The following is a 24,538-nucleotide window of genomic DNA, read 5'->3' on the forward strand; positions in this document are numbered from 1 at the left end:
ATATATATGAGGCAACATCCCCTGTGTATGACTGGCCTCTGCAAATGCCAACTTCAGAGACAGACAGAGAGCGAGTGAGTGCGCATGCTAGAGAGAGAGAGAGAGAGAGAGAGAGAGAGAGAGAGAGAGAGAGATGTTGTGGGAAAAAAACCCCACACGAAACGTTAGATCAGACAGCAGACGGGAGGGGGAATCACTGGTTTCACTGAAACACTAGAGAACACAAGGCTCCTCATCTCATCACAGCTTTACAGTGCTGTAGTGGAAAATGAAATGAGCACGACACTAAAGGAACACTGATGGAACATTTCCACAGCGTTAAAGCGACTTCTCTGCACCACCTTCAGTGAAGAACCTTTGCTGCCGGCAGGTTTGTGCACTACACACAGTGTACGAGTGCGCGGTGCTGGTACTGTTGACGATGAGGACCTTGCAGGACTACGACAGGAGCCTCTTGAGTTTGGAGAAGTGGTTCTACTCACAGAGGAACCCTTAAGGAACCGGGGAGTTAAATTATGCTTTGAATTGACAAGAGAGTGAGAAAGAAAACGAGAACCTCTTAGCCCTTCTTCAGAACCTGACCACATATACAGTAAACAAAAAGGTAAGCAAAATGCAATTCTTCTTCTTCTAATTATTATTATTATTATTATTATTATTATTATTATTATTATTATTATTATTATTATTATTATTCCTTGAGTTCTGGATGACAAACAGCATGAGCAGGAATTTTTGCAACCTGTAGCCAGTGTGTATGTTGTTTGTGTGATCAGAGTGGACTGCAAGTATAACGAGTGAAGAAGATAACATGCAGTTTAGTACACATTGTACCTGTGTGTGTGTGTGCGTGTGTGTGTGTGTGCACTCATTAACCTGCTGAAAGCCCTAGAGAGTCCTCACTCTCGTAACTGCACACCTGTCCCATTAGCTTTCCTATAGTTACTGAATAAATCATAGCAGTTACTAAATGACATGTTTTGACAGAAATAACTAAATAATAAACCAGGAGTTTAAGAGGGTTAAGATTACGTAAAGCTTGACATGCAACATGTCCTGTATGAGAAATCTTCTGGAGTGTGTTGATCAGCTGCTCGTGTATGCGGCCTTCTCGTTTTTCAGTAAACCCTTCCCTGTGAGTGACACAACCAGCTCTGGTACGACAAGTCATGTTTATTTCATCTCTACCAAGAAGTATTACATTATTCATGAATTTTGATATACAATAAGTAAGGGAGCATAGGACCTTGAATGAGATTCCAAACAACAATCAAAATTCAGTATTAAAAATGAAGGCTGTATATGTTAAACAAGCCAAACGGCCATTAATCTAAGATCTTTTTTTTTTTTTAACTCAGATTTTATTAGAAACAGATCACGTACTGCAGCTATTATTCTAAGTCACCCCATGCAGCCTATGATCCTGTTATAGCTCAGCACATATGGTGAAAATTTTATTAGTCGTCCCTCATGAAGTTTATTAAACCGGACTAATCGAGCAAGATGTGCTCATGCACGTGTTCTAGCTTATGTTTGCTCCCTAATGAGATTTTGTTTTCAGTCAACCAACCGGAGAGCCATTTCTTTTAGTTACCTGTCCCGATTTACATTTCTATCCATCATTTCCATATCTTGCCCCGTGTCTGGGACGCTAGGGGAGCAACACAAGTACACCAAGAGAATATTAAAATGACAGCTGTCGCTTTCATTCGGTACATTTCATCAGACAAACTGACAAAGTGAGATGAGGGGGGTGTCTGGGTTGAACAGGCATCTCGGCTGGAGATCGGCTCTTCGTTACGTCAGCGTCTAAAAATTGAGCTGACTTCAGACAATTCTATTTGTACTGATTCTCACCAATCAGGCCACTCGGAATTTCATATAATGGAATTTTCAGCTGCATCTCGGAGTTGTGTTCGGATCTGAGTGCCGAGGCTCCGAGTTTGACTTCTCAGAATGAAGCCACGTTATAATCTTGCCTCCACCACTTCACTGATCAAATCTACACTTGACCGGAGATGTGCTTCGTTTCCAGGAGCCTGATTAGGATGCTATGCTTTCTAATAACTTTAATTAAAAATGAACTCTCCATCCCATGTTATCTTTCCATGTCCTACTAATCTACATGAGTGGATTAAAGTACAGGCCCTTAAACAGAGGGAGCATGAGCACCAAATTGAGAGGGTGTTAACATGATCATAAGGCTATTTTAAAGCATAAAACCTCATTTCCATCTCACATCTGTAGTGTATGCACAATCGGTGGAGACAATGAACTGAACGCAGCTACCTGTACAGAGAAAAGAACATCAACAAAAAACAATTGTGTACATGAAATTCTCTCAGTAGTAACTCATGACCATAGATTTTGTTGGGGCTGGACAACATGATTAACGACATAGCCTCAAAATAAAGTAAGTTGAGAGGCTATAGCACTTGACTTAGGGAGGGATCTGAGACCGTTCCTCCATACAGAATCTCTCCAGATCCTTCACATTTCGAGGTCCACGCTGGTGGAGTCTCCTCTTCAGTTCACCCCACAGGTTTTCCATGCGTTTCAGGTCAGGAGAGTGGGATGGCCGTGGCAGGACCTTGATTTTGTGGTCAGTAAATCATTTTTGTGTTGATTTTGATGTACATTTTGGATCACTGCTCTGCTGGAAGATCCAACCACGGCCCATTTTAAGCTTTCTGGCAGAGGCAGTCAGGTTTTCATTTAATATCTGTTGATATTTGATAAAGTCCATGATGCCATGTATCCTAACAAAATGTCCAGGTCCTCTGCAGAAAAACAGCCCAAAACCTTAAAGAGCCCCCACCATATTTAACCGTGGGCATGAGGTACTTTTCCATATGGCTGTTGCCGATCCCATTTGAAGTTCCAGTAGTGTCTGGCAAACTGAAGATGCTTGAGTTTGTTATTGGATGAGAGTAGAGGCTTTTTTCTTGAAACCCTTCCAAACAACTTGTGGTGATGTAGGTGACTTCGGATTGTAGTTTTGGAGACTTTCTGACCCCAAGACGCATCTAACTTTTGATTTTTTGATGAGATTTTTTGGCCACTTGAACCATCCACTTCACAGTGCGTTAAGACAATACAGACACATGTCCAATTCCAGGCTGATTCATAACATCTCCAGTTGACTGGAACTTCTTAATTATTGCCCTGATGGTGGAAATGGGCATTTTCAATGCTTCTGCTATTTTCTTATAGTCACTTCCCATGTTGTGAAGCTCAACAACCTTTTGCCACACATCACAACTATATTCATTGGTCTTACGCAGTGTTATGAATGACTAAAGGAATTTGGCCTATGTTTTACCTCATATTTATACCCCTGTGAAAGCGGAAGTCAGGGTTGAACAATTTCCTGTTTCTAGTCATTCAGGTGTGCTAAAAAAAGTAAAATATCAAATATATTTTCCTCATATGAATTCATATAGGTGCTAATAATTGTTGCACATGTATATATATATATATATATATATATATATATATATATATATATATATATATATATATATATATATATATTTGGGAAGTCATCAAACATTTATTTCAAATGTATTTTTGTAGACTGCTTTCATGAATTAATCAATCAAAGATATTAATGTAAATGAAGTTCTAAATATGTACATTGTCCATTTAGAGTGAGAGACCCATGACGACGAAGAAGAGAAGTGCCTCAGTGATCTCATATGCTAACCACAAAACCAACCTAAAAAAAGAAAGGGTGATGTGACTGAATTTAATTGAAGTTGTAACCTCACTTCCGACCTTACCATAACCTTCATTTCTTTTCAGAAGACTTGTGTCATGTTAATTGATACAAATAGGAGAAAACGTTACACAAAGTACCCAGAATCCCTTACGGAGATATCGTATACATGTCGTCTCATGTGGTCATCGCAAAAATAAATGAATAAAATCAAGTACATGTACAATACAAAGCCTATTAATGTGCAGAACTTTATTAAATATTACATGTAAAGTGTCTAAAACCCTGTGGTTTAATTTTTTTGAAATCTTGGATCAAACGACTTAAAAACCGGTAGGTTTTGGTAGGATTTTCTCTCCTGTCCTAGAGCGTAACAGCTTAAATTTAGTTTATTTGAAATTTCTACAGCTGTCTGTAAACTTTTATTAGATTTTTTTCACAATCATTTCTCAGTACAGAGAAACACCTTGCCATTCTTCTCAGTGTTAATTACTCATAAACACATAGACAGAGATTACACTATACACTATGAAGCAGCAGGTTTAGCACAGTACAGCATGTTTGAAGGGAAGTGCTGAATCCTGGACTGCGGAGAGAGCGGGCTGTTCTTTCAGGGCACGCGGAGCACTCAGCCACACTACCTGGCATCTCTGCAGGAAGCAGTGACCATGCCAGCTTCACTGCAGTAACAGGTGTTTCTCCCTCCGGCACCAAAAACTCAACTCTGCCTCTCACTTCTCCTTCTCGTTGACCTGTATCACATCAAATCCCTGTCTCTCTCTCCCTCTCTCTCCCACTCTCTCTGAGTGATTGGCCACCTGGAGGATGACTAAAATACCACTGCATGAAGCCGGCAGTCACCCCTCAAACACTCACATGCACACACAACCTCTACCAGACCGGTTTCCATGGTAACCTCTATATCCCTCCATTTCTTCATCTGATTCTTTTATTCCTGTGCACTGTAAGGATGAAACCATATATGTGTGCATGTGTGTGTGTGTGTGTGTGTGTGTGTGTGTGTGTGTGTGTATGAAGGAAATGATATGGCGTGTATTTCTCATAATCACATTCATCTGATCTAAGACTCCTCAGATATTCACACTCACTGATATAGCAGTACCTCAAGTGTGTGTACCGAAGCCTCTGGCATGAGTACAGTATGTCACCCAGACCCTTGGAAGTGGATGTGTGTGCGTGCATGTGTGTCTGTGTATATGTCTCTAGCCTCCCTGAGATTGGCGTCTATTATTAGAAAGGCAGATCAGTTGAGTCAGGCAGGGACTGGGCGCCTAAATCCGGACCCCATGGGCAGCTTCCAAAACAGGACTCTGAGAGAAATGACACAGCACCACAAACTCCAAATAATGACAATCGAACAATAAAAAATCATTTGTATTAGGGGTTATGATGAAGATCAGGGGGTGTACATTAATCCTCACTCCCACAAAAGGTGACAGTTGTATGTGCCGCTGCACTGAAGTAAGGTGTGGATTTGAGTTTCGCAGAAAAAGTGTGAAGTTTGTCTAATTTTAATTTGTTACATCTGCTGCAGTGCAGACACATGAATTTATAGCAGTACAAGGAAACACGCGGGCTGGATACACAACCCCAGAGTAACACATCATTAACACTTCACAAAATCTGCTTTCATCACTTCCATTTTTGTCTCAATTTAGTCTTATATGAGGTGATGAAAGTGTGTGTGTGTGTGTAAATATATATATATATATATATATATATATATATATATATATATATATATATATATATATATATATATACACGCATAAGCCTCAAAGATTAGATGAGTTTTTAAAATAGCAAAACAATTAAAAGCAAAGATTCGTGTGAACTCATGTCATGGCACTGTACTAGACTTTGTTCTTTTTTTATATAAATCACACTGTATATGAAATCCCTTAGAGGCCTTGAATTCTTACTTTTTTTTTTCTTTCTTGTTAACTCACGATCACAACTTCATTTTCTTGTGATCTCACGAGAACATAATAGATGTTTTCCCGTGACCACGGCTTAATTTTTCAGTGTACTCGAAATAACAACATGTTGTTTTTATTGTTCAGCAAAGGATTAGCGCAATCCCACAACATCACGGAGGAACAAATTCGTTTTTTTAAGCTGAAACAGCTCTATGTCTGTCAGTGATTGGCAGTTTTCACATTACTGTCTGACAGTTGAGAAGGGCACACCCGTCTCTCTTAATGCGAGATAAAGTCCATCTCTTCAGAGGGCAATTATTACATTTAAGATGGCGATGGAGAAGTCGCCAACGTGTGTGCAACACCAGTCACAAGGTGTCAGATTTTCTCATGATAAAATCATGTATATTATGTAACAGCTTTTTGGTATGTCAAGATCACGAGAAAATTAAGTCATGATCATGAGAAAACAAGAAAGAAACAGATAATAATGTATGGACGCTTAGGGCTTCTGTATACTGCATTTACACTAAAAACTCAGCTGTTTTGAAATCTCTTTATTTCGCCTTTAAAGTTGCAATTCCTTCGTTTTCTATTCAGCTGTACAATTTTGCATTTTATTATTACTAGGGATGCACCTAATGTTCGGCAAAAAAAAAACACTTTCGGTGTTCGGCTGAATAAGTGAAAAGGCCGAATAAATTTGACCGAACAATGACGTTTTTGATGACGCGATCAAATAGCCTAGCAATCAGAGTGAGAAGCGCGAATGTCACGACCTCCACTTCCGGCAGCGCGCGCATGCACGAGCTATGTGCACGAGCTACATGCTCTTCAGAAGTTTACTGTGGACACGTGCGTTTGTTTTGTTTCTGTTCCGGAGTATTCTGTCACTTCGCGAGACGTAAGGGAGTAGAGTACGGAAGCAGGTAAAGGCGTATTTATTTAAGGGCAGGCAGACAAATCCAAATCGTAATCGAAAAAACTTAGTCAAGACAGGCAAAGGGTTATCGGGCGACCGGCAAACAGGCATAAACGGGGCAAAGCAGGAATCAGAGTCGCGATCACAGAAAACAGGGTCACAACACAAAACGAGAAACATGAACTAGTACTATGGACTAGGAGCGGAAACACCAGCGGGGACTAAATGAACTAATCTATAGTTTAAACTAACAAAATCTATCAAGGAACAAAACATTAACAACGTATCTAACTATACTATATCTACTCTAATACTCCGCGAGGTGTACAGGGACGCGAGCGGTATATATCCCCAATATAATCAGACATATATAATAGAATAGAACCATTTCCTGCGCTCGTCAATGCACTTTTTAATTCACTTTTTTGTTGTAGGTTTCAGAGTGTTCCATTCTTCCGGCAGTCAGTTATAGGTCTAACATTCAAGGGGGGCTCAAAGATGACCACATCAAAATACTTGTATTTTACTCATTTATTTATTTAAAGTTATATTGTGCCTTGTTGGTAGCCTATACCTGCTGGAATGGAAAAAAAATGTTCAGTGTTAAATAAATATTTTGAAATTGTAGTTTTTGTAATTGATTTTTTTCTTAGAAAAGCAAGACAAAATAGTAAAAAGCACATTTCGACTATTTAATTTATGCAATGGTGAAAAAATGGTAAAATAAATGGAAAAAACGTGTTCGGTGTTCGGCCTTCGGTTTTCGGCCAAGCTTTTCATTATATTCGGTTTCGGCTTCGGCCAAGAATTTTCATTTCGGTGCATCCCTAATTATTACCATTTAATTATTAATTATTGCACATGAAACGTCATTAGGAACAACTAATATTGCATTTTAATAACTTATTGACAAATTGTATTGAAAATTCTGCCCTGTCTCATTTTTCTGTTATCATTCCAGCTATTATTATTAGTTTTAAATGTTTTTCATTTATTATATATATATGTATATATATATATATATATATATATATATATATATATATATATATATATATATATATATATATATATATCTTTGAGTCAATAAACATATTTTAATCAATTCATATTAACATTTAATATTTAATAAACACCGCTGTTACACTTTATGGCAGTGCAAACCTTTTTTATTTTTGCATTGTCAGCAATGAGCATTTATCCGTATACTCTCAGCTCTGTCGAGATCAAAAGTCAACAATCCATAAGCACAATTAGCCCATCGATAGCAGAATATTGACCAGAGCTGAGTAACAAATGCATTTATTGTTGTGTAGTGTTCTGAAAATGACTTTGGCAGGATTAAAACAGATCTAAAATACATTTTAAGCACCTTCTCAACACTTTATTAAGGCTTTTTTCCCAGTATAATGCAGATCAAGCATTTAGGTTTAACATACATAATGCGGTTTTGCCATGAATAAGAAAGAATGTTTAAAGAAAAGGGAGTAACTACTTTTGTAATTGGAAGCATTGAATAATGTTAGGAATTCCACTAGTAGCTCATGTTACATTCATTCTAACATTAGTCTGCAGTTTGCTTTATTGCAGGGATTAAAAGTGTTTTAATGTATACCGAGCCCAATAACTGCATTAATGACAAATTAAGCATTTTCAGTTTACTTAAACGTAATCAGATTTCAGACTGTGGATGCAAAAATTTAGAAATTGATCATACCTCAAGTTTGTTACGACATTTAAGCATGTATACAAAGCCTGCCTTTGGTTAAATCTAAAAAGTACACTACTGTAATCAAGGTGCTCATGTGACTCACTTTACCTGTTGCTTTCTCTCAGGTTTTTGTGTCCTGTGCAGCGATTGGTAGAAAGACAGAGGCCTGGTGTCACACCCACTGGTTGTCCTGACTGGGCCTAGTGGCATGAGTGTGGGAAAGACCCCTCGATACAACGTCGTGTCATCGTCGGAGGAGGACTTCCATCACCACAGCAACATGCCTGCCCTCGGCAATGGCTTTGGAAATGGTAAGATCCAGACACGGCGAAAGCCACGCAGCCGCTTTGTTAACAAAACCGGACAGTGTAACGTCAACTTTTCACACATGGAAGAGCAATCGCAGCGCTACTTGGCAGACATCTTCACGACCTGTGTGGACATCCGTTGGCGCTGGATGTTTTTTCTCTTCTCTCTTGCTTTCATTCTGTCCTGGCTGGCGTTCGGTTTCATCTTCTGGCTCATTGCCCTTGCACACGGTGACTTTGAGAGAAGCTCCAATGAAGACTTCATACCCTGCATCATGCAGGTCAACAGTTTTGTGGCAGCCTTCCTGTTCTCAGTCGAGACCCAGACCACAATCGGATACGGCTTCCGCTGTGTGACTGAAGAGTGCCCGCTGGCTGTATTTATGGTTGTTGTACAGTCTATTTTGGGGTGTATCATTGATGCTTTCATGATTGGTGCCATCATGGCTAAAATGGCCCGGCCCAAAAAGCGTGCACAGACATTGCTATTTTCACACAATGCTGTCATAGCTATGCGTGATGGAAAGCTATGCTTAATGTGGCGTGTAGGAAACTTGCGCAAGAGTCACATTGTTGAGGCCCACGTACGAGCACAGCTGATTAAACCAAGAGTGACGGAAGAGGGTGAGTACATCCCACTTGACCAGATTGACATCAACGTTGGCTACGACCAAGGTATCGACCGCATCTTCCTTGTTTCTCCTCTGACCATCATCCATGAGATAAATGAGGAGAGCCCACTCTTTGGAATCAGCAAACAGGACCTGGTTAATGAAGACTTTGAGATTGTGGTGATCCTTGAGGGCATGGTCGAGGCCACGGCAATGACAGCTCAGGTGCGCAGCTCTTACCTGTCCAGCGAAATCTTATGGGGTCATCGCTTTGAGCCAGTAGTGTTTGAAGAGAAGAACCACTACAAGGTAGACTTTACGCACTTCCACAAGACTTATGAGGTCCCCTCTACACCACGCTGTAGTGCCAAAGACATTGAGGACAGCAGGTCATTGCACTCCACTGCTAATTTCTGTTACGAGAATGAGCTGGCATTCAGCAGGGAGGACGAGGAGGAGGAGGAGGAAGATGTAAGGGGAATTTTGGGGACTGAGATGGAAACCCTATCAGCCAGCCTGAACTCTGACCAGAGATCACACCATAAAGAGTCTGAGATATGATCTCTGACATGACTGACCCTGGACATTCACCTCTAGAGAATTTTATTTTAACGTAGATCCAGTCTGTCCCTTTAGTTTCGGCTTGAACTGACAGATACGAAGCAAAGCAAGTGCCAATATGAACCACTGACCCTGCTGACTTAGTGCCATGGCGCAGTCAAGGACAGGCGACATTATGTTAATGACTGTTGCTGGATGGCCTTCCTGTAGGAAAACTTGAACTAGGATTCCTTGTTTCATGCTGTAGTTTGCAGTGATAGCTTTACTGTAAGTGATAATGCAATACCGAGCTATCCTGGGTGCCAAATTTGGTCAGATATCTGCTAGGAATTTCCGGTACATTCTTTTGGTTCTGTAGAATTCCCCCTGAAAATATCTACTTATCATACACTCATCAGCACAATAATTAACAATAGATAGATTTACAATCCGTTTTGTTTGGTATAACTCAAAGCAATAAGGTTGTCATTACATCTGTTTTAATACCCTAATAATCCTTGTATGTTGTAGCGCTTCAATCACTCATCAACATTATGAACCTCAAATCTTAAACCTACAGTTATTTTACATATTTATTTTTTCAACATTAACACTACAAACATTGAATTGCCATTCATTTAAAAAAAAAAAAAAAATGGCACCCAGGCTAGCAGATAGCTATAAAACGTAGTGTCTTATATCTTCAGAAGTGTGTAAATTAATCAGTGTGTGTGTGTGTGTTTTAAAAGTCATTATTTTTCTAGAAACAAATCAACAATTTACCCTCCACACACACAGAGCACACATCCGGCTCCAAACACACACTCGTTCATGCTCAGGATGCACTCTCTTGCACAGCAGATTAAGCTCAGAGAGAAAGTTGGTCGCATCTAAGTACGACTGTTTAATTTTAATTGCAAGTAAATGATGTTTCAGTGCAAATGATTGAGCAGGATATCTATTATATATCTATTGTGAGCACTATATTGGAAGCATTTGAGCTTCAAGCTTTATTGGAGGCTGCTGGCACGATAACTAAGAGTAACACTATCTGATTACGTTTTGAGAAGAAAAAAAAAACATCAGGGTAACAAAAACAAGCTCCTGAAATTTAAACCAAATCAATATCGGATATAAATATCTCCATTATTATCTCCATCATATCTCCATCATATCATGACTCCGAGATATTTACCAGGTCTTAAATACTATGAGCAGGTCTCATGGTTTAAAGGCTTATTTATGTAAAAGGGCACAGTGCAATATGAAGCCTTGATGATGATGATGATGTTGATGAAATGCTTAAAGATAGCCCTAGAGTTGGGCAACGGGGACGTGTTTAAACAGTCAACCTAACTGTGGAATATCTGAAATGTGTAAAACATGTTACACTCACCTGTGACTATGTAAGTATGTGAAAATAAGCAAATAATTGGGGGGAAATCACGTGAAAATAAACAAATCATTAAAAAAAAAATCACACGTAACTCATTTTTAAAAAGTCACATTTGAAAATAAATTAATCGTGTGTAAAAAAAAAATCCACGTGAAACATTTTTAAATCACGTGAAAATGCATTATTTAAAAAAAAAATCACATGACTCATTTTTCAGAAAATCACGTGAAAATAAATGAATCATTGAAAAAATAGCATGCGAACCATTTTTTAAGAAACAGAAGTGAAAATAAATGAATAATTGAAAAAAAATCACGTGAATCATTTTTTTAAAAATCACGTGAAAATAAATGAATTGTGTGTAAAAAAAAATCACGTGAAACATTTTTTCACAATCACATCTGGAAATAAATGAATCGTGTTTTTAAAAAAAAATGTGAGACACAATATATGACGTAACTTTCACACGTGTAATTTTCACACGTGTATGGTGTGATTATTCACTTTCTGCAAGGGTTATCAGCAACACGGTCCCGGCTTAAGTAATCCACAAAAATCCGACACACACTCCCAGCTACTGCAGCTATTATTGCAGTGTGCTGATGATGATCTCCCAGATACCTCACTCTCTTTTAAAAATTAGACAAAGGTCTGGGAGGGGCAGGCGGTACAAAGAGACGTGCGAAACAAAGGAGGAATAAATGAGTAGAGAGTTCACCCACTCACCCCATCCATCACTTCTCTCTGTGGGAGAAAACGAGTGTGCCTGATTAAATAAAGAAGGCATTATGTAAGATAATTTTAATAAATTAAATGTTTCACAGAGACAGATTACAACCAGCCTTGTTCTCCAAAAGAGAGGGGAATAGAGAAGAGAAAAGAGCAAAGGCAGACAAGCACCAGGCCTTCCTCATGTTCGTCCATACATACCTGTAAATCAGTCTGTTATGTATGAAAACTCATCACAGCCTTGGAAAACTGGGTCATGGTAATTTAGTAACTTGCTGGCTGGGAATGCAATGATAACTAGAACATGATAACTAGCTTATTAAATTCATTCCCTAAGAACTTATATTTTAGTTTTTTTCAAACAGTCACTTCTTTAGATCCGATTAGTATATGCTCACTAATATTATGACCCCTGTTAGTCAAATGACTCAAGACAATATTCAGATAAGCAGACCAATTTATTCTTCAGGGTTAGACAGGGTTGGACAGGGCTGAAGTGCAATCTGGAGTTGATCCCAGGAACACTGGGCGCAAGGCAGGAATACACCCTTGATAGGACGTCGGTTTAGTTTCTCTGCCGACTGCCGTATTTTTGGGAGCTGAGAGGAAACTGGAGAACTTGCTGGAAGCTCGCCCAGACATGAAGAGAACTTGCAAATCTCCATTCAAAGTAACAGTAACCCGAGTTCAGGATCAAACCAGGAGAGCTGGAGTTGTGAGACGGCAATTCTATGCACAGCACAGATAAATCAAGTGGGATTATTTAAAAAAAATTTTTTAAATCCTACTCTTGCCCATTTCTGAAGGAATCCCGTTTGCACCTTTGATCATTTCGAATGAACTTGGTATTTTTGGTTTCTCTAAGTGGTTTCACGAATACCTGAATTAATACTTACTAAAAATATGAATGAATGATGAGTTAAGGCATGTACTATATGGTAAATGGACTTTTTTTTTACCCTTCGCGGTTCTACAAAGCACTTTACGCTGGTTCTCATTCACCCATTCACACACACACTCACACACCAATGGTAGCAGAGCTACAATGCAAGGCTCTAGCTTGCCATCAGGAGCAACTTGGGGTTCAGTGTCTTGCCCAAGGACACTTCGGCATGTGGAGTCATGTGGGCCAGAAATCGAACCGCTAACCGCTAACATGCTCTACCACCTGAGCCACAGCCGGCCATTCATGAACTAATGAAGAGCTAACCTTAACTACGACATAAGTCTTATGAATTCATGCGTGAATAATGACCACTTTAAGTAAATGTTAGTACATGTTTGTTAGTTAATGTATTCATTAACACGTAGGGGGAAACTAAATCAAACATGCTCTATAAGAAAGAATACGAATGAAACGCACATCATTTAAAATTGTTTATATAATTTGCCATATGCAGCTACGTACACAAACATCATTGGATGGCACTGGACTACTTTCATAATTCACATTGATCCTCCTTGTTATTGGTGCATCTTTCTACGTTCGATCAGGAGGATCCGCTGAAATTATGAAAGTAGTCCAGCGCCATCCAATGATGCAGTAAATATGCCGCATCCAACAAACTCCCACTCCAACTTGCTTTGTCCTACAAGTTTCATATTTGACAGCCCACTTCTGCAACTGTTTTTATTTTGGTCTCATCGTCTCCGTCTTCGTCCCCACTTCTTAATTGATCTACTCTAGTTAGCAATGTCTTGTTAATCAAACAAGAACAGATGAAGGCTGCATATGGTTATTAGAAGGTTATGTGGATTTGTACAGAGAATTCGCCACTCAGTTTATTAGCGTCTCTTACCCACACATTTCCACATGACATTTCCCACTGGTGTTGGGCAACCATCTGTGAAATGATCCTTAAATAACATAATCATAATCAGAGACAGATGCATTACCAAATGTAAAGCCCATGAAAGTAGCCACACTGTAAAAGCTGCTACAGAGACAATCACTCAGACACAAAGCCTGTATCTCGACAAAAATTAAGCAAAGGTTTAAGGGGGATTTCAAGTCACACGGTATAAGAGATTATATGTCTATGCATATTCATTAAAATATGCATGTAATAGATAAAAATAGACATTTAAGCTATCTGGAGGAGGGGGATAAATAAATATTAATGAATACAGTGTGAGGTTTAATCACCGAGTCTCGTAATCTATCCATCTCATACTAAGACTGGTTTAGACTCGTATGTGCATGTGCCAAATCCAAGTGGTCACTTCCTATTTCTATACTTCTCTATTATTTACAAATTGCTATCTCTGAACATTTTGACACAGTAATGATGTAAAAACCACAATGAAATATGCAACATGTAAGAAAGCAAGATTTAGAGTTAGAAATGGAAGTCATTCTGGATTTCCGATTAGTTTGTAAAGCGTAAAGGTAAAAACATATTGTTCTTTGGTACAAAATGGAACGTTCAAAAATGAACCCAAAGGTCACATGATTCACGTGATATAATGCATGGACAGTAGTTCATCTCTCTTTGTCTTTTCTTATGATTTAAAATAACAGTCATAGATGTCTTCCTTCAGATTTTAAGATGTACATATTTACCTTTGTATTTTAAGAGCCATCTGAGAATACACTGGATGCAAAATGAGGTCTGAAATTAAACAGGATGTGATCAACCTGAGAAAGATGGTGCATTTGTGACATTTGTTTCTTTGTGACCGTTAACATCTGTAAATGTGTGTGTGTGTCACATGGTTACATAAGATGTTTACGCTGAGAGATTGAATCCCCTTCCCAACTCTGGTGCTGCTGATTACTCAGCACAGTATAGAGTACACAGTGCCCTTCACTAATATTGGCACCCTTGGTAAATATGAGCAAAGAAGGCAGTGAAAAAATTGTCTTTATTGTTTAATCTTTTGAACCCTTTCCAGAACCTTCAAATTAATCCGAACCGTAGAATCTGTCACTATTTTCAAAAAACAGTTAAAGACCCACCTCTTTTGTGAGCAAGTAACTAATCCTAAAATGCCAGCCCCACATTATAAAAAAAACTTTCTCTGGCTCTTACACCTCTACTCTGCGCACTTTGCTTTTCAAGAACTAAATTATAAATCTTGTACAGTAGCACTACTTGTATTGTTCTCTGCTTGATATATCGCTTTGCTTGTATTTCCTCATTTGTAAGTCGCTTTGGATAAATGCGTCTGCTAAATGAATAAATGTAATATAAATGATCTTTTGTTCAAAGAATTGACAAATATACTCTGCTCTCATGGACATAAAACCATTGCAAACACAACACAGGTATTGGCACCCCTATGAATTCATATGAGAAAAATATATTTGAAGTATATTCCCATTGATATTTAATTTTTTTTTAGTGCACCTGGGTGACTAGGAACAGGAAATTGTTCAGCCATGACTTCTTGTTTCACAGGGGTATAAATATGAGGTAAAACATAGGCCAAATTCCCTTAGTCATTCATAACAATGGGTAAGACCAAGGAATATAGCTGTGATGTGCGGCAAAAGGTTGTTGAGCTTCACAAAATGGGAAGTGGCTATAAGAAAATAGCACAAGCATTGAAAATGCCCATTTCCACCATCAGGGCAATAATTAAGAAGTTCCAGTCAACTGGAAATGTTAAGAATCAACCTGGAATTGGACGTGTGTCTGTATTGTCTTAACGCACTGTGAAGAGGATGGTTCAAGTGGCCAAAAAATCTCATCAAAAAATCAAAAGTTAGATGCGTCTTGGGGTCAGAAAGTCTCCAAAACTACAATCTGAAGTCACCTACATCACTACAAGTTGTTTGGAAGGGTTTCAAGAAAAAAGCCTCTACTCTCATCCAAAAACAAACTCAAGCATCTTCAGTTTGTCAGACACTACTGGAACTTCAAATGGGACCGGGTTCTGTGGACAGATGAAACCAAAATAGAGCTTCTTGGCAATGAACACCAGAGGTGGTTTTGGTTCACACAGAAAAGTACCTCATGCCCACGGTTAAATATGGTGGGGGCTGTTTAATGTTTTCGGGCTGTTTTTCTGCAGAGGACCTGGACATTTTGTTAGGATACATGGCATCATGGACTTTATCAAATATCAACAGATATTAAATGAAAACCTGACTGCCTCTGCCAGAAAACTTAAAATGGGCCGTGGTTGGATCTTCCAGCAGAGCAGTGATCCAAAACATACATCAAAATCAACACAAAAATGATTTACTGACCACAAAATCAAGGTCCTGCCATGACCATCCCAGTCCCCTGACCTGAAACGCATGGAAAACCTGTGGGGTGAACTGAAGAGGAGAGTCCACCAGCATGGACCTCGACATTTGAAGGATCTGGAGAGATTCTGTATGGAGGAACGGTCTCAGATCCCTTGCCATGTATTCTCCAACCTCATCAGGCGTTATAGGAGAAGACTCAGAGCTGTTATCTTGCCAAAGGGAGGTAGCACAAAGTATTGACTAAACAGCTGCCAATAAATGTTGCACACCTAGATTTAACAAAGTTTATATGTATATATATAAAAAATTCTCTGCTCTCATATCAAACAATTGCAAACAAAACAGGTTTATATATATATATATATATATATATATATATATATATATATATATATATATATATATATATATATATATATATATATATACACACACGCACACACACACACACACACACACACACACACACACACACACACATATATATATATATATATATATATATATATATATATATATATATATATATATATATATATATATATATATATATATATAAACCTGTTTTGTTTGCAATTGTTTGATATGAGAGCAAGAACTTTTGTGAATTATTTGAACAAAAGATCAAAGGGTTGAACAATAAAGATAATTTTTCACAGCCTTCTTTGCTCATATTTACAGTACCAAGGGTGCCAATACTAGTGGAGGGCACTGTATACACACACACACACACACACACACACACACACACACAAACACACACACACACACCTGCACACAGTTCAGAGACACTGGAGCTTCACATGGCAACAAGCATTACTTAGATAATGGCGTGCTACATTAAACCCAAAACAAGACTCCACAGGACTACACAACTACCCTCTAAATTGCAATTAAATATTTAACAGCCTGCAATTTCTATTTTTTTTCTATTAATAAAAAGGTTAGAATATTTGTAATGTTTCTTCATACTACTTCTTTCGACAGCGCTGACTACATTACCTTAACTTTTTATTTTAAAAGGGTTTAAAACTGTTTCAATTGTATCGTGTCACATATTAAGACAAGCCCATGATTTCTGTGTGATTATTAATTGGATCAAACTATAATGATCCTGACTGAAAGCAGTTAAACCATAAAATAAGGGCAATCTTAATGCCTTCTCAAATCTGTATCTTGATGGTGCTGTAGTTTATCTTGCATTTCTTTTTTCCAGTGGTCATTTGATTATGTTCGTTAACACTTAGAAATCATTTGGCTGCTACCTAGCAAAAAAAAAACGTTCTTATTTCCTCTGCAGAAAGAACCAGCTGCTGGTAGTAATTACAGGAAGCATATTACAGATATTACATTAGAAGCATAATGATACACGTGCACTGTAAAACCGGATAAGTTCATTTACCTCAACAAATTTGAGGAAACTAATTACCTTAAAATTTTTAAGTTGATAATCAATTTCTTTAAGCCAAATACACTTAAATGGAGTTAATTGAGTTATATTTAAGAAATGGGAACGCCTGTTGGATGTTGCAGTGGCTGAATTTTGGAAAAGGATATGATGTGTTTTGGCCAAAACAAAGTCTGCCAATAATATACTTTGCCATTGCTACTTTAAGAAACAATGTCAAAGTATATTACTGACAAATATATTTTTGTCAATATATAATTAACAAACCTATTTTACCAAAATGACATGCACTGTAAAACCGGATAAGTTAATTTAACGCAATTTGAGGAAACTAATTACCTCTACATTTTAAAGTTGATAAATCAATTTCTTTAAGCCAAATACACTTAAATATAACAAAAATCTAACTCACTTAACTCTATTTAAGCGTATTTGGCTTAAAGAAATTGATTTATCAACCTAAAAATGTAGAGGTAATTAGTTTCCCCAAATTTTTTGAGTTAAATGTACTTATCCGGTTTTTACAGTGTGGGTAACTTTCTAACTTTGCCTCTGCCTGTAAAGAAAACGTCTTGTATAATAAACCAGTTTTACAAATGCAGTGATAAAAAAAAAAAAAAAAAAAAAGTCTACAGTGCATCCAGAAAGTATTCACAGCGCTTCAATTTTTCCACTTGGACTTCATGGCCTGGTCTGTGCTCTGACATGCATTGTTAACTGTGGGACCGTATATAGACAGGTGTGTGCCTTTACAAATCATGTCCAATCAACTGAATTTACCACAGGTGGACTCCAATCAAGTTGTAGAAACATCTCAAGGATGATCCAGTGGAAACAGGATGCACCTGAGCTCAGTTTTGAGTGTCATGACAAATGCTGTGAATACTTATGTACATGTGCTTTTTTTGTTTTTTATTTTTAATAAATTTGCAAAGATTTCAAACAAACTACATCCACATTGTCATTATGGGGTATTGTTTGTAGAATTTTGAGGAAAATAATGAATTGAATCCATTTTGGAATAAGGCTGTAACATAACAAAATGTGGGAAAAGTGAAGCGCTGTGAATACTTTCCGGATGCACTGTACCTAAATGTGATTTCTTCACGATATCGGCAATCCAAAACTCTGCGATGCTCCTCATCAAAACAGAGAAGAGCGTTCTGTCACAATACAGAATACACAATGTTCAAATGAGCAAAGTGAAAAATGTTTAAATGACCTCGTAAAAATAGGTTATTTATCCACCTATGTTAGCTTGAACAGAGATCAGTCGAGAGAAGACACTACGATAAGGCTCGTGTTTAAATGCCTTTTAAACAAGCCTTTAAAAGTGACTTATCCCCTCAGGTGATGTAAATGATGTTGATAATCAAAGTGATAACTCATTTCTCATTGTAGACTTATAATTCTTTACAATTTGGCAAATAGGTTGTTTTTTCACCTAAAATAAATGAGGTTATAAATGTGCAAGTAGTCGGGGCATCTTTCTGTGGAATTGGAATGAAATCACTTTTCACTTTTGGGGGTAGACTTTAAAATGCTTGCACTTCGAGACACATGTGCGCTGTCGCTGATTCACCGGCTGTCCTTCCTTGGACCATTTTTGGTTGGTATGAACTACTGCACACCGGGAACACCTCACAACACCTGCCGTTTTTGGAGATGCTCTGACCCAGTCATCTAGCCATCACAATTTGGCCCTTGTCAAAGTCGCTCAGATCCTTACACTTGCCCATTCTTCCTGCTTCCAACACATCAACTTCGAGAAATGACTGTTCACATGCTTTCTAATATATCCTACCCTTTGACAGGTGCAATTATAGCAAGATAATTGATGTTATTCACGTCATGTGTAGGTTTTAATGTCATGGCTGACTGGTGTATTTCAGTACAGTTTTCAGAACTGTATAATAGGAAATCTCAAACTTTGACTAGGTGAAGGGTTTTCCCAGGCTGCCACACATCCACTATATTGCCAAAAGCTACTGTATATGGTCACCTGACCATCACATTCACATGTGCTTATTGAACATCCCATTCCAGATTTAATCCCCCTTTGCTGTTATAATAACCTCCACTCATTTGAGGCTTTCCACTAGATTCTGGAGCGTAGCTGTGGGGATTTGTGCTCATTCAGATTTAGAGCAGTCAGGCACTGATGTTGGGTGAGGAGAGCTTCCACTCCAACCTTGGCAACCCTTGTTTCTATGGAGCTCGCTTTGTGCACAGGAACACGGTCATGCTGGATCATGTTTGGGCCTCTTCGTTCCAGTGAAGGGAAATTGTAATTCTACAGCATACCAAGACATTCTAAACAACTGTGTGCTTCCAACTTTGTGACAACAGTTTGGGAACGAACCACATATGGGTGTGACGGTCATTTGTCCACAAGCCTTTGGTCATATAATGTACATTGTAAAGGCAGTTGTAGTGCTGTTAACAGTCACTTGACTTGACATTGCATATTAAAATTACTGTAGTGTTCACTACAAGTCCTCCAAGTAAATGTAGAGAAAACCACTGTCAGGAATGAAGGACATTGTCTAGGCTATTTTCTGACGAACACAAAAAGACCAGAAGCTCTTAATGCTGTGGATGAGTGTATGAGCATCAGAGTCCTCGACAGAGAAATGAGCCTCTGGCTAGACTAAATTGAGGTGAGTGGTACAAAAGCACAACACAGGTAGAGACCACTTACATAAAAGACTGACATGCAGAGAACTGAAAGCTTAGCTCACTTTATCCGACCGTCTCAGTATACCCGGAGACAATCACAGAGCTAATCATGGATCTCTGTTTTCGCTCAAACCATGATTATATTTACTGCTGTTTTTCCTCAGCCAATTGATGTTAGACAGAGCTGTGTTCATTTGTTAACTGTCATTCAAAAAGATACTGGCATCATGAACGGATATAGCTGTCAAGCAACATCAGCCTCGTTATTATCGCAGATCTACCCATAATATATTTAAACTGCCAGTGGCCAGGGCAATGGGGAAAAGATGTAAAGTCAAGTAAGGAGAAAAAAATTAAAAGGCCTGATGGAGAGATAGCCAGTGAGTGACATGTACAGATATTTAAACTTGTTTCCATGGGAACACAAATGCCCTGAAAGAAGAACCGAAGAGGGTGGACGTTGTAGCGCGTGCACACACACACACACACACACACACACACACACACACACACACTCTGAGAGAGAGAGAGAGAGAGAGAGAGAGAAAGAGAAAGAGAGAGAGAGACTTTTGGATTGTCATTTCCAAAATTAATCAATGTTGTCTAAACTCCCTGTAATGAAGAGATCAGTGCTTCAAAGCAACATGAATAATTCATCACTAATTACACACACAAAGAAGCCTTCAGAAATTTAATCAAGAAGCACACACACCTGCTGTTCATTCTTTTTCTCTATCTTTCTCGCACACCTACACAGACCTAAAAGGCAACATAAACCGCTATCAGCAAAACTAAAGAGTACACAAAATGCTACAGATTTAGATCCAGGTCTCGTCAGTATAAGCTAGCTGGTCTGGGGAATTACACGAAGCTTCTGTAACGCGTCCTCGTTCTTTCAGCAAATTTTGAAATGCAGTACAAAGCAGTCCACACAGCAAAATCCCCTGTGTTAAATTAACACCTACTGTGCTCAGATAAGACCAGCTGGACTCAGATGTAGCAAATTGTTCATTTAACACTCTAGGTGTTAGGACTTGGCTGTGCACACCTACATAAAGCATCATCGTGTTCTCCAAGATATGAAATATAGCGACAGTTCGCTTAAGTGTCGTGCAGACGGAGAGTTATGTAGGCCAACCTCTCAACTTCCAAGCTGCGGTCTTAACTTATGTTATTAGAGTAATTTTGTTCAACTTCAATGCATAAAACTCAGATAATTAATAAGTAAATACATGCATTCATGAATATTTTTTAATTCATAACATACCAGATAAAAAAAAACAACACATTTACAAAACCCAACTAGCTAGCCAATTTAACTAGTTAAATTACAAACCTTAACTAGTTACTGTACAAAGCTTAAAGTTAATTTAGCTCGACATAATTCTTTGGATTTGATGGTGAATTTTAAAGGCAGATATTTAATTTTTACTATGGAAAATGAAACGGAAAAAGAAAAATCTGATCTCATTTGAAATTTGAAATTTGTAACTCATCAACTGGAGGCTACAGGCTGGAGATTGCTGAGGACGGTACCGCTTGAAGTACCATGGAAATGGTTTTGGACCTCAATTCCACATGGACATTCTCATTGTGGTTGCTGGGACTACGGTTGCTACTATGGCCTTGGGATTGCAATTACCACATACAATTTTGCACTCAGGTCTCCTTTAGTGAACAGTGGATTAGTTCAACAAACAGACTTCATATAAAAACCATAATGAACTTCACTTTACTTTCACACTATCCGTTGTTACCCAGATGAGGACGGGTTCCCTTCTGAGTCTGGTTCCTCTCAAGGTTTCTTCCTCATATCATCTTAGGAAGTTTTTTGGGATAAATTCACACACTTAAAATCTATATCCTGTGTTTATATGTTTCTGTAAAGCTGCTTTAAGACAATATCCATTGCTAAAAACGCTATACAAATCAAATCGAATTAAATTGAATTGAATTAACGAGCACTGAAAGTTAAAAAGAAAATGCTAGGAGTAAAAAGATACTGAAGTTTCTGAGTTAGTCAAGTATTTTCCACCCCCGATCTGTTCTGAATAATATAAAGGTCCCTAACTCACAACAACAACATGAATGAATTCATTAATACTAAGCTTATGCTTAAGCAATAAGACACTTTGCAAGTGAATAGCTACTGTACATCTGGAACATCTCATTTGCCTCACATGATACACCCTACATGTAGACCATATTGCCAGTTGATAAAATAATTGTCTTTGATATTGCCCACTCAGTGTTAGCCCTGATGTAGCCTGTCAACAACTCGCTCCCCCTCGACCCGCTCTCTCACCATCAACCCTACAGTGATTAATAGCTGATCTATCATCTTATCCTCTATTCTTGTCTTAAAATATTTGTGAATATTTGTTTATAAATCAACACATAATACATTTGTCTGGTTCATTTGTGTTTAATGAGACTCCACTGACTCCATAGTCATTGGAGTCCCGCTCATGCAGTTGTCCGTGTCCATCAATTACAGATAAAGTGCGACATCTACTGGTGCAAAAGTAGAAATAACAGCTTTAGCCAAAAGCCAAGTGTAACGGAAAAGCATTCAGTATTCATACAGGTCTAGTAATGGAGTTAGAAATGAGTAGTAGCTACGGTACTACATACTGTACCATACATAGACTTGTAAAATATACATCAAATGTGTCAGCAAAGCATTGATGGAGATTGTTACTAAAAACAACTGCAGAGTTGAACTCTCATATCTGATTGGTCAGAAGGGGTTAGCTTTATATAACAGCAGCTGTGACAGTAGTTCCGGCTGTAATTCAAATCAGAGGTTTATATTACCACACTTGTTCTAATGTGTTACTATTGCTATAGAAACAGCTAATGGACAGGGACCACATCTTCAAAGAATAATAATAAACAAATTAAAAGACGTGCTGTGATTTAACAAAGAAGAAACTGTGTAATCATTGATATGGTGAAGTTTTCTGTAAAGAGACTTTTATTTAAGATTTATGGAAGTAGTCTCCAGTGTCAGTGCTTTGTAACGGTCAATATTTTCTGTGAAAGGGAAAGTCTTTAAGACAGAAGACTTTGTGCTTTCTGGTTTCTCCGTAAAAAGCTTAAGATAGAGGGAAAAAAATAGAGGCTGGTGAAGGAACGATGGTTTATAGCTACTATGAAGCAAATGATAGGGGCTTAGCAGTTAAGGCTCTGGGTTACTGATCAGAAGGTCGGGGGTTCAAGCCCTGGTGGTGCCAAGCTGCCACTGCTGGGCCCTTGAGCAAGGCCCTTAACACTCTCTGCTCCAGGGGTGCTGTATCATGGCTGACCCTGTGCTCCGACCCCAACTTCCTGGTATGTTGGGGAATGCGAAGAAAAGAATTTCACTGTGCTGTGACAAATAAAAACTCATTATCATGATAACAGGACTTGTAACTTGTTCTTCTACTTCTTACACAATGTTAACTGTAACTTCAAACAGTTAAAAGGTATGACATGGTGATTAATACAGTAGACAAAAAAAAAAACTGTACTCATTGGGAAATTGCCATTTTATAAGAGAAACCAATCTGAGCATGCTGTTATTGTTTCATGGGGCTGCATCACACCAACCGTGTAACAGCACATTCCTTATATAAAATACTTTTTTGGCACAATGGAAGTAATTAAGCTACCAAACAAATCAAGTCCGTATCTGATTTTTAGACTTGAAAAAATAACTCAAAGAACGCATTTGATTGTGTTTTCTTACTATCCAGCTCCAATGTGTTGTATAATATTGCATACTGTTGCTGCATAAAAGGAGGACAAAAGTGGGGATGATTCCAAGGACACAAGGGGAATAAACTTGAGTATACAGGGACCCAAGGAGACCCTGGGGAATGAAAATGTTCTGGATCAGTGAGCCAAAATTCCCATTGGAGGCCCTGGATGCATCCATCTGTCATTGCCTTGACATTCATTTGTGATGCCATGAGCACCGTTTTGATTATTCTACAAATTCACATAATACTCAGATGTTTGGATTAGAGCTGGGAATGTTGAGGTCTGATGAGGAGGTGCTTTACAATGGTTGTAGAAGAGTGTCCTTTGCCAGTGGTTTGCTTTATAAGTATAGAATTACTGACTGTTTTCCACATGTTACACACATCCTTTCATTGGATAGGACCAAAGTGAGTGGCACTGGTACAGCAGGTATTCTGAGGTTTTAAACACTGTGTGCATTTACAAGCACATCTAAATTGTTTACTACTGACCAGTTTGCTTTGAGGTCTACTACAAAGGAGTATGTAAAGGTTTTGTCACTTGCTTTAAGACTGAGGTTTTATTCACAGTTTTGGCTTGTAGATCATGCTCAGCAACTTCTCTGCGCATTAATAGAGTATGAGCATATTAGATA

General features: G+C 38.3%; 1 protein-coding gene across 2 annotated transcripts; it reads left to right on the forward strand.

The window, feature by feature from the left end:
- Nucleotides 1-97: 97 nt before the first annotated feature.
- Nucleotides 98-14,521, forward strand: kcnj12b (potassium inwardly rectifying channel subfamily J member 12b). 2 transcript variants are annotated; one of them, XM_017484639.3, is made up of 2 exons: nt 98-604; nt 8,417-14,521. In XM_017484639.3, exon 2 carries the CDS (start codon nt 8,500-8,502, stop codon nt 9,769-9,771), a length of 1,272 nt encoding a protein of 423 aa, XP_017340128.1. In that variant the 5' UTR covers nt 98-604; nt 8,417-8,499; the 3' UTR covers nt 9,772-14,521. The 2 variants fall into 2 exon arrangements, with proteins under 2 accessions (XP_017340128.1, XP_047018382.1); XM_047162426.2 differs by lacking the exon at nt 98-604 and adding an exon at nt 1,223-2,602.
- The last annotated feature ends 10,017 nt before the right edge of the window (nt 14,522-24,538 follow it).

Source organism: Ictalurus punctatus, chromosome 2 (assembly GCF_001660625.3).
Source record: "Ictalurus punctatus breed USDA103 chromosome 2, Coco_2.0, whole genome shotgun sequence".
In the NCBI taxonomy this organism is placed as follows: domain Eukaryota; kingdom Metazoa; phylum Chordata; class Actinopteri; order Siluriformes; family Ictaluridae; genus Ictalurus; species Ictalurus punctatus.

Coding starts and splice junctions, on each gene's coding strand:
- kcnj12b (XM_017484639.3), top strand. CDS start 8,500: ATGAGTGTGGGAAAGACCCCTCGATACAACGTCGTGTCATCGTCGGAG.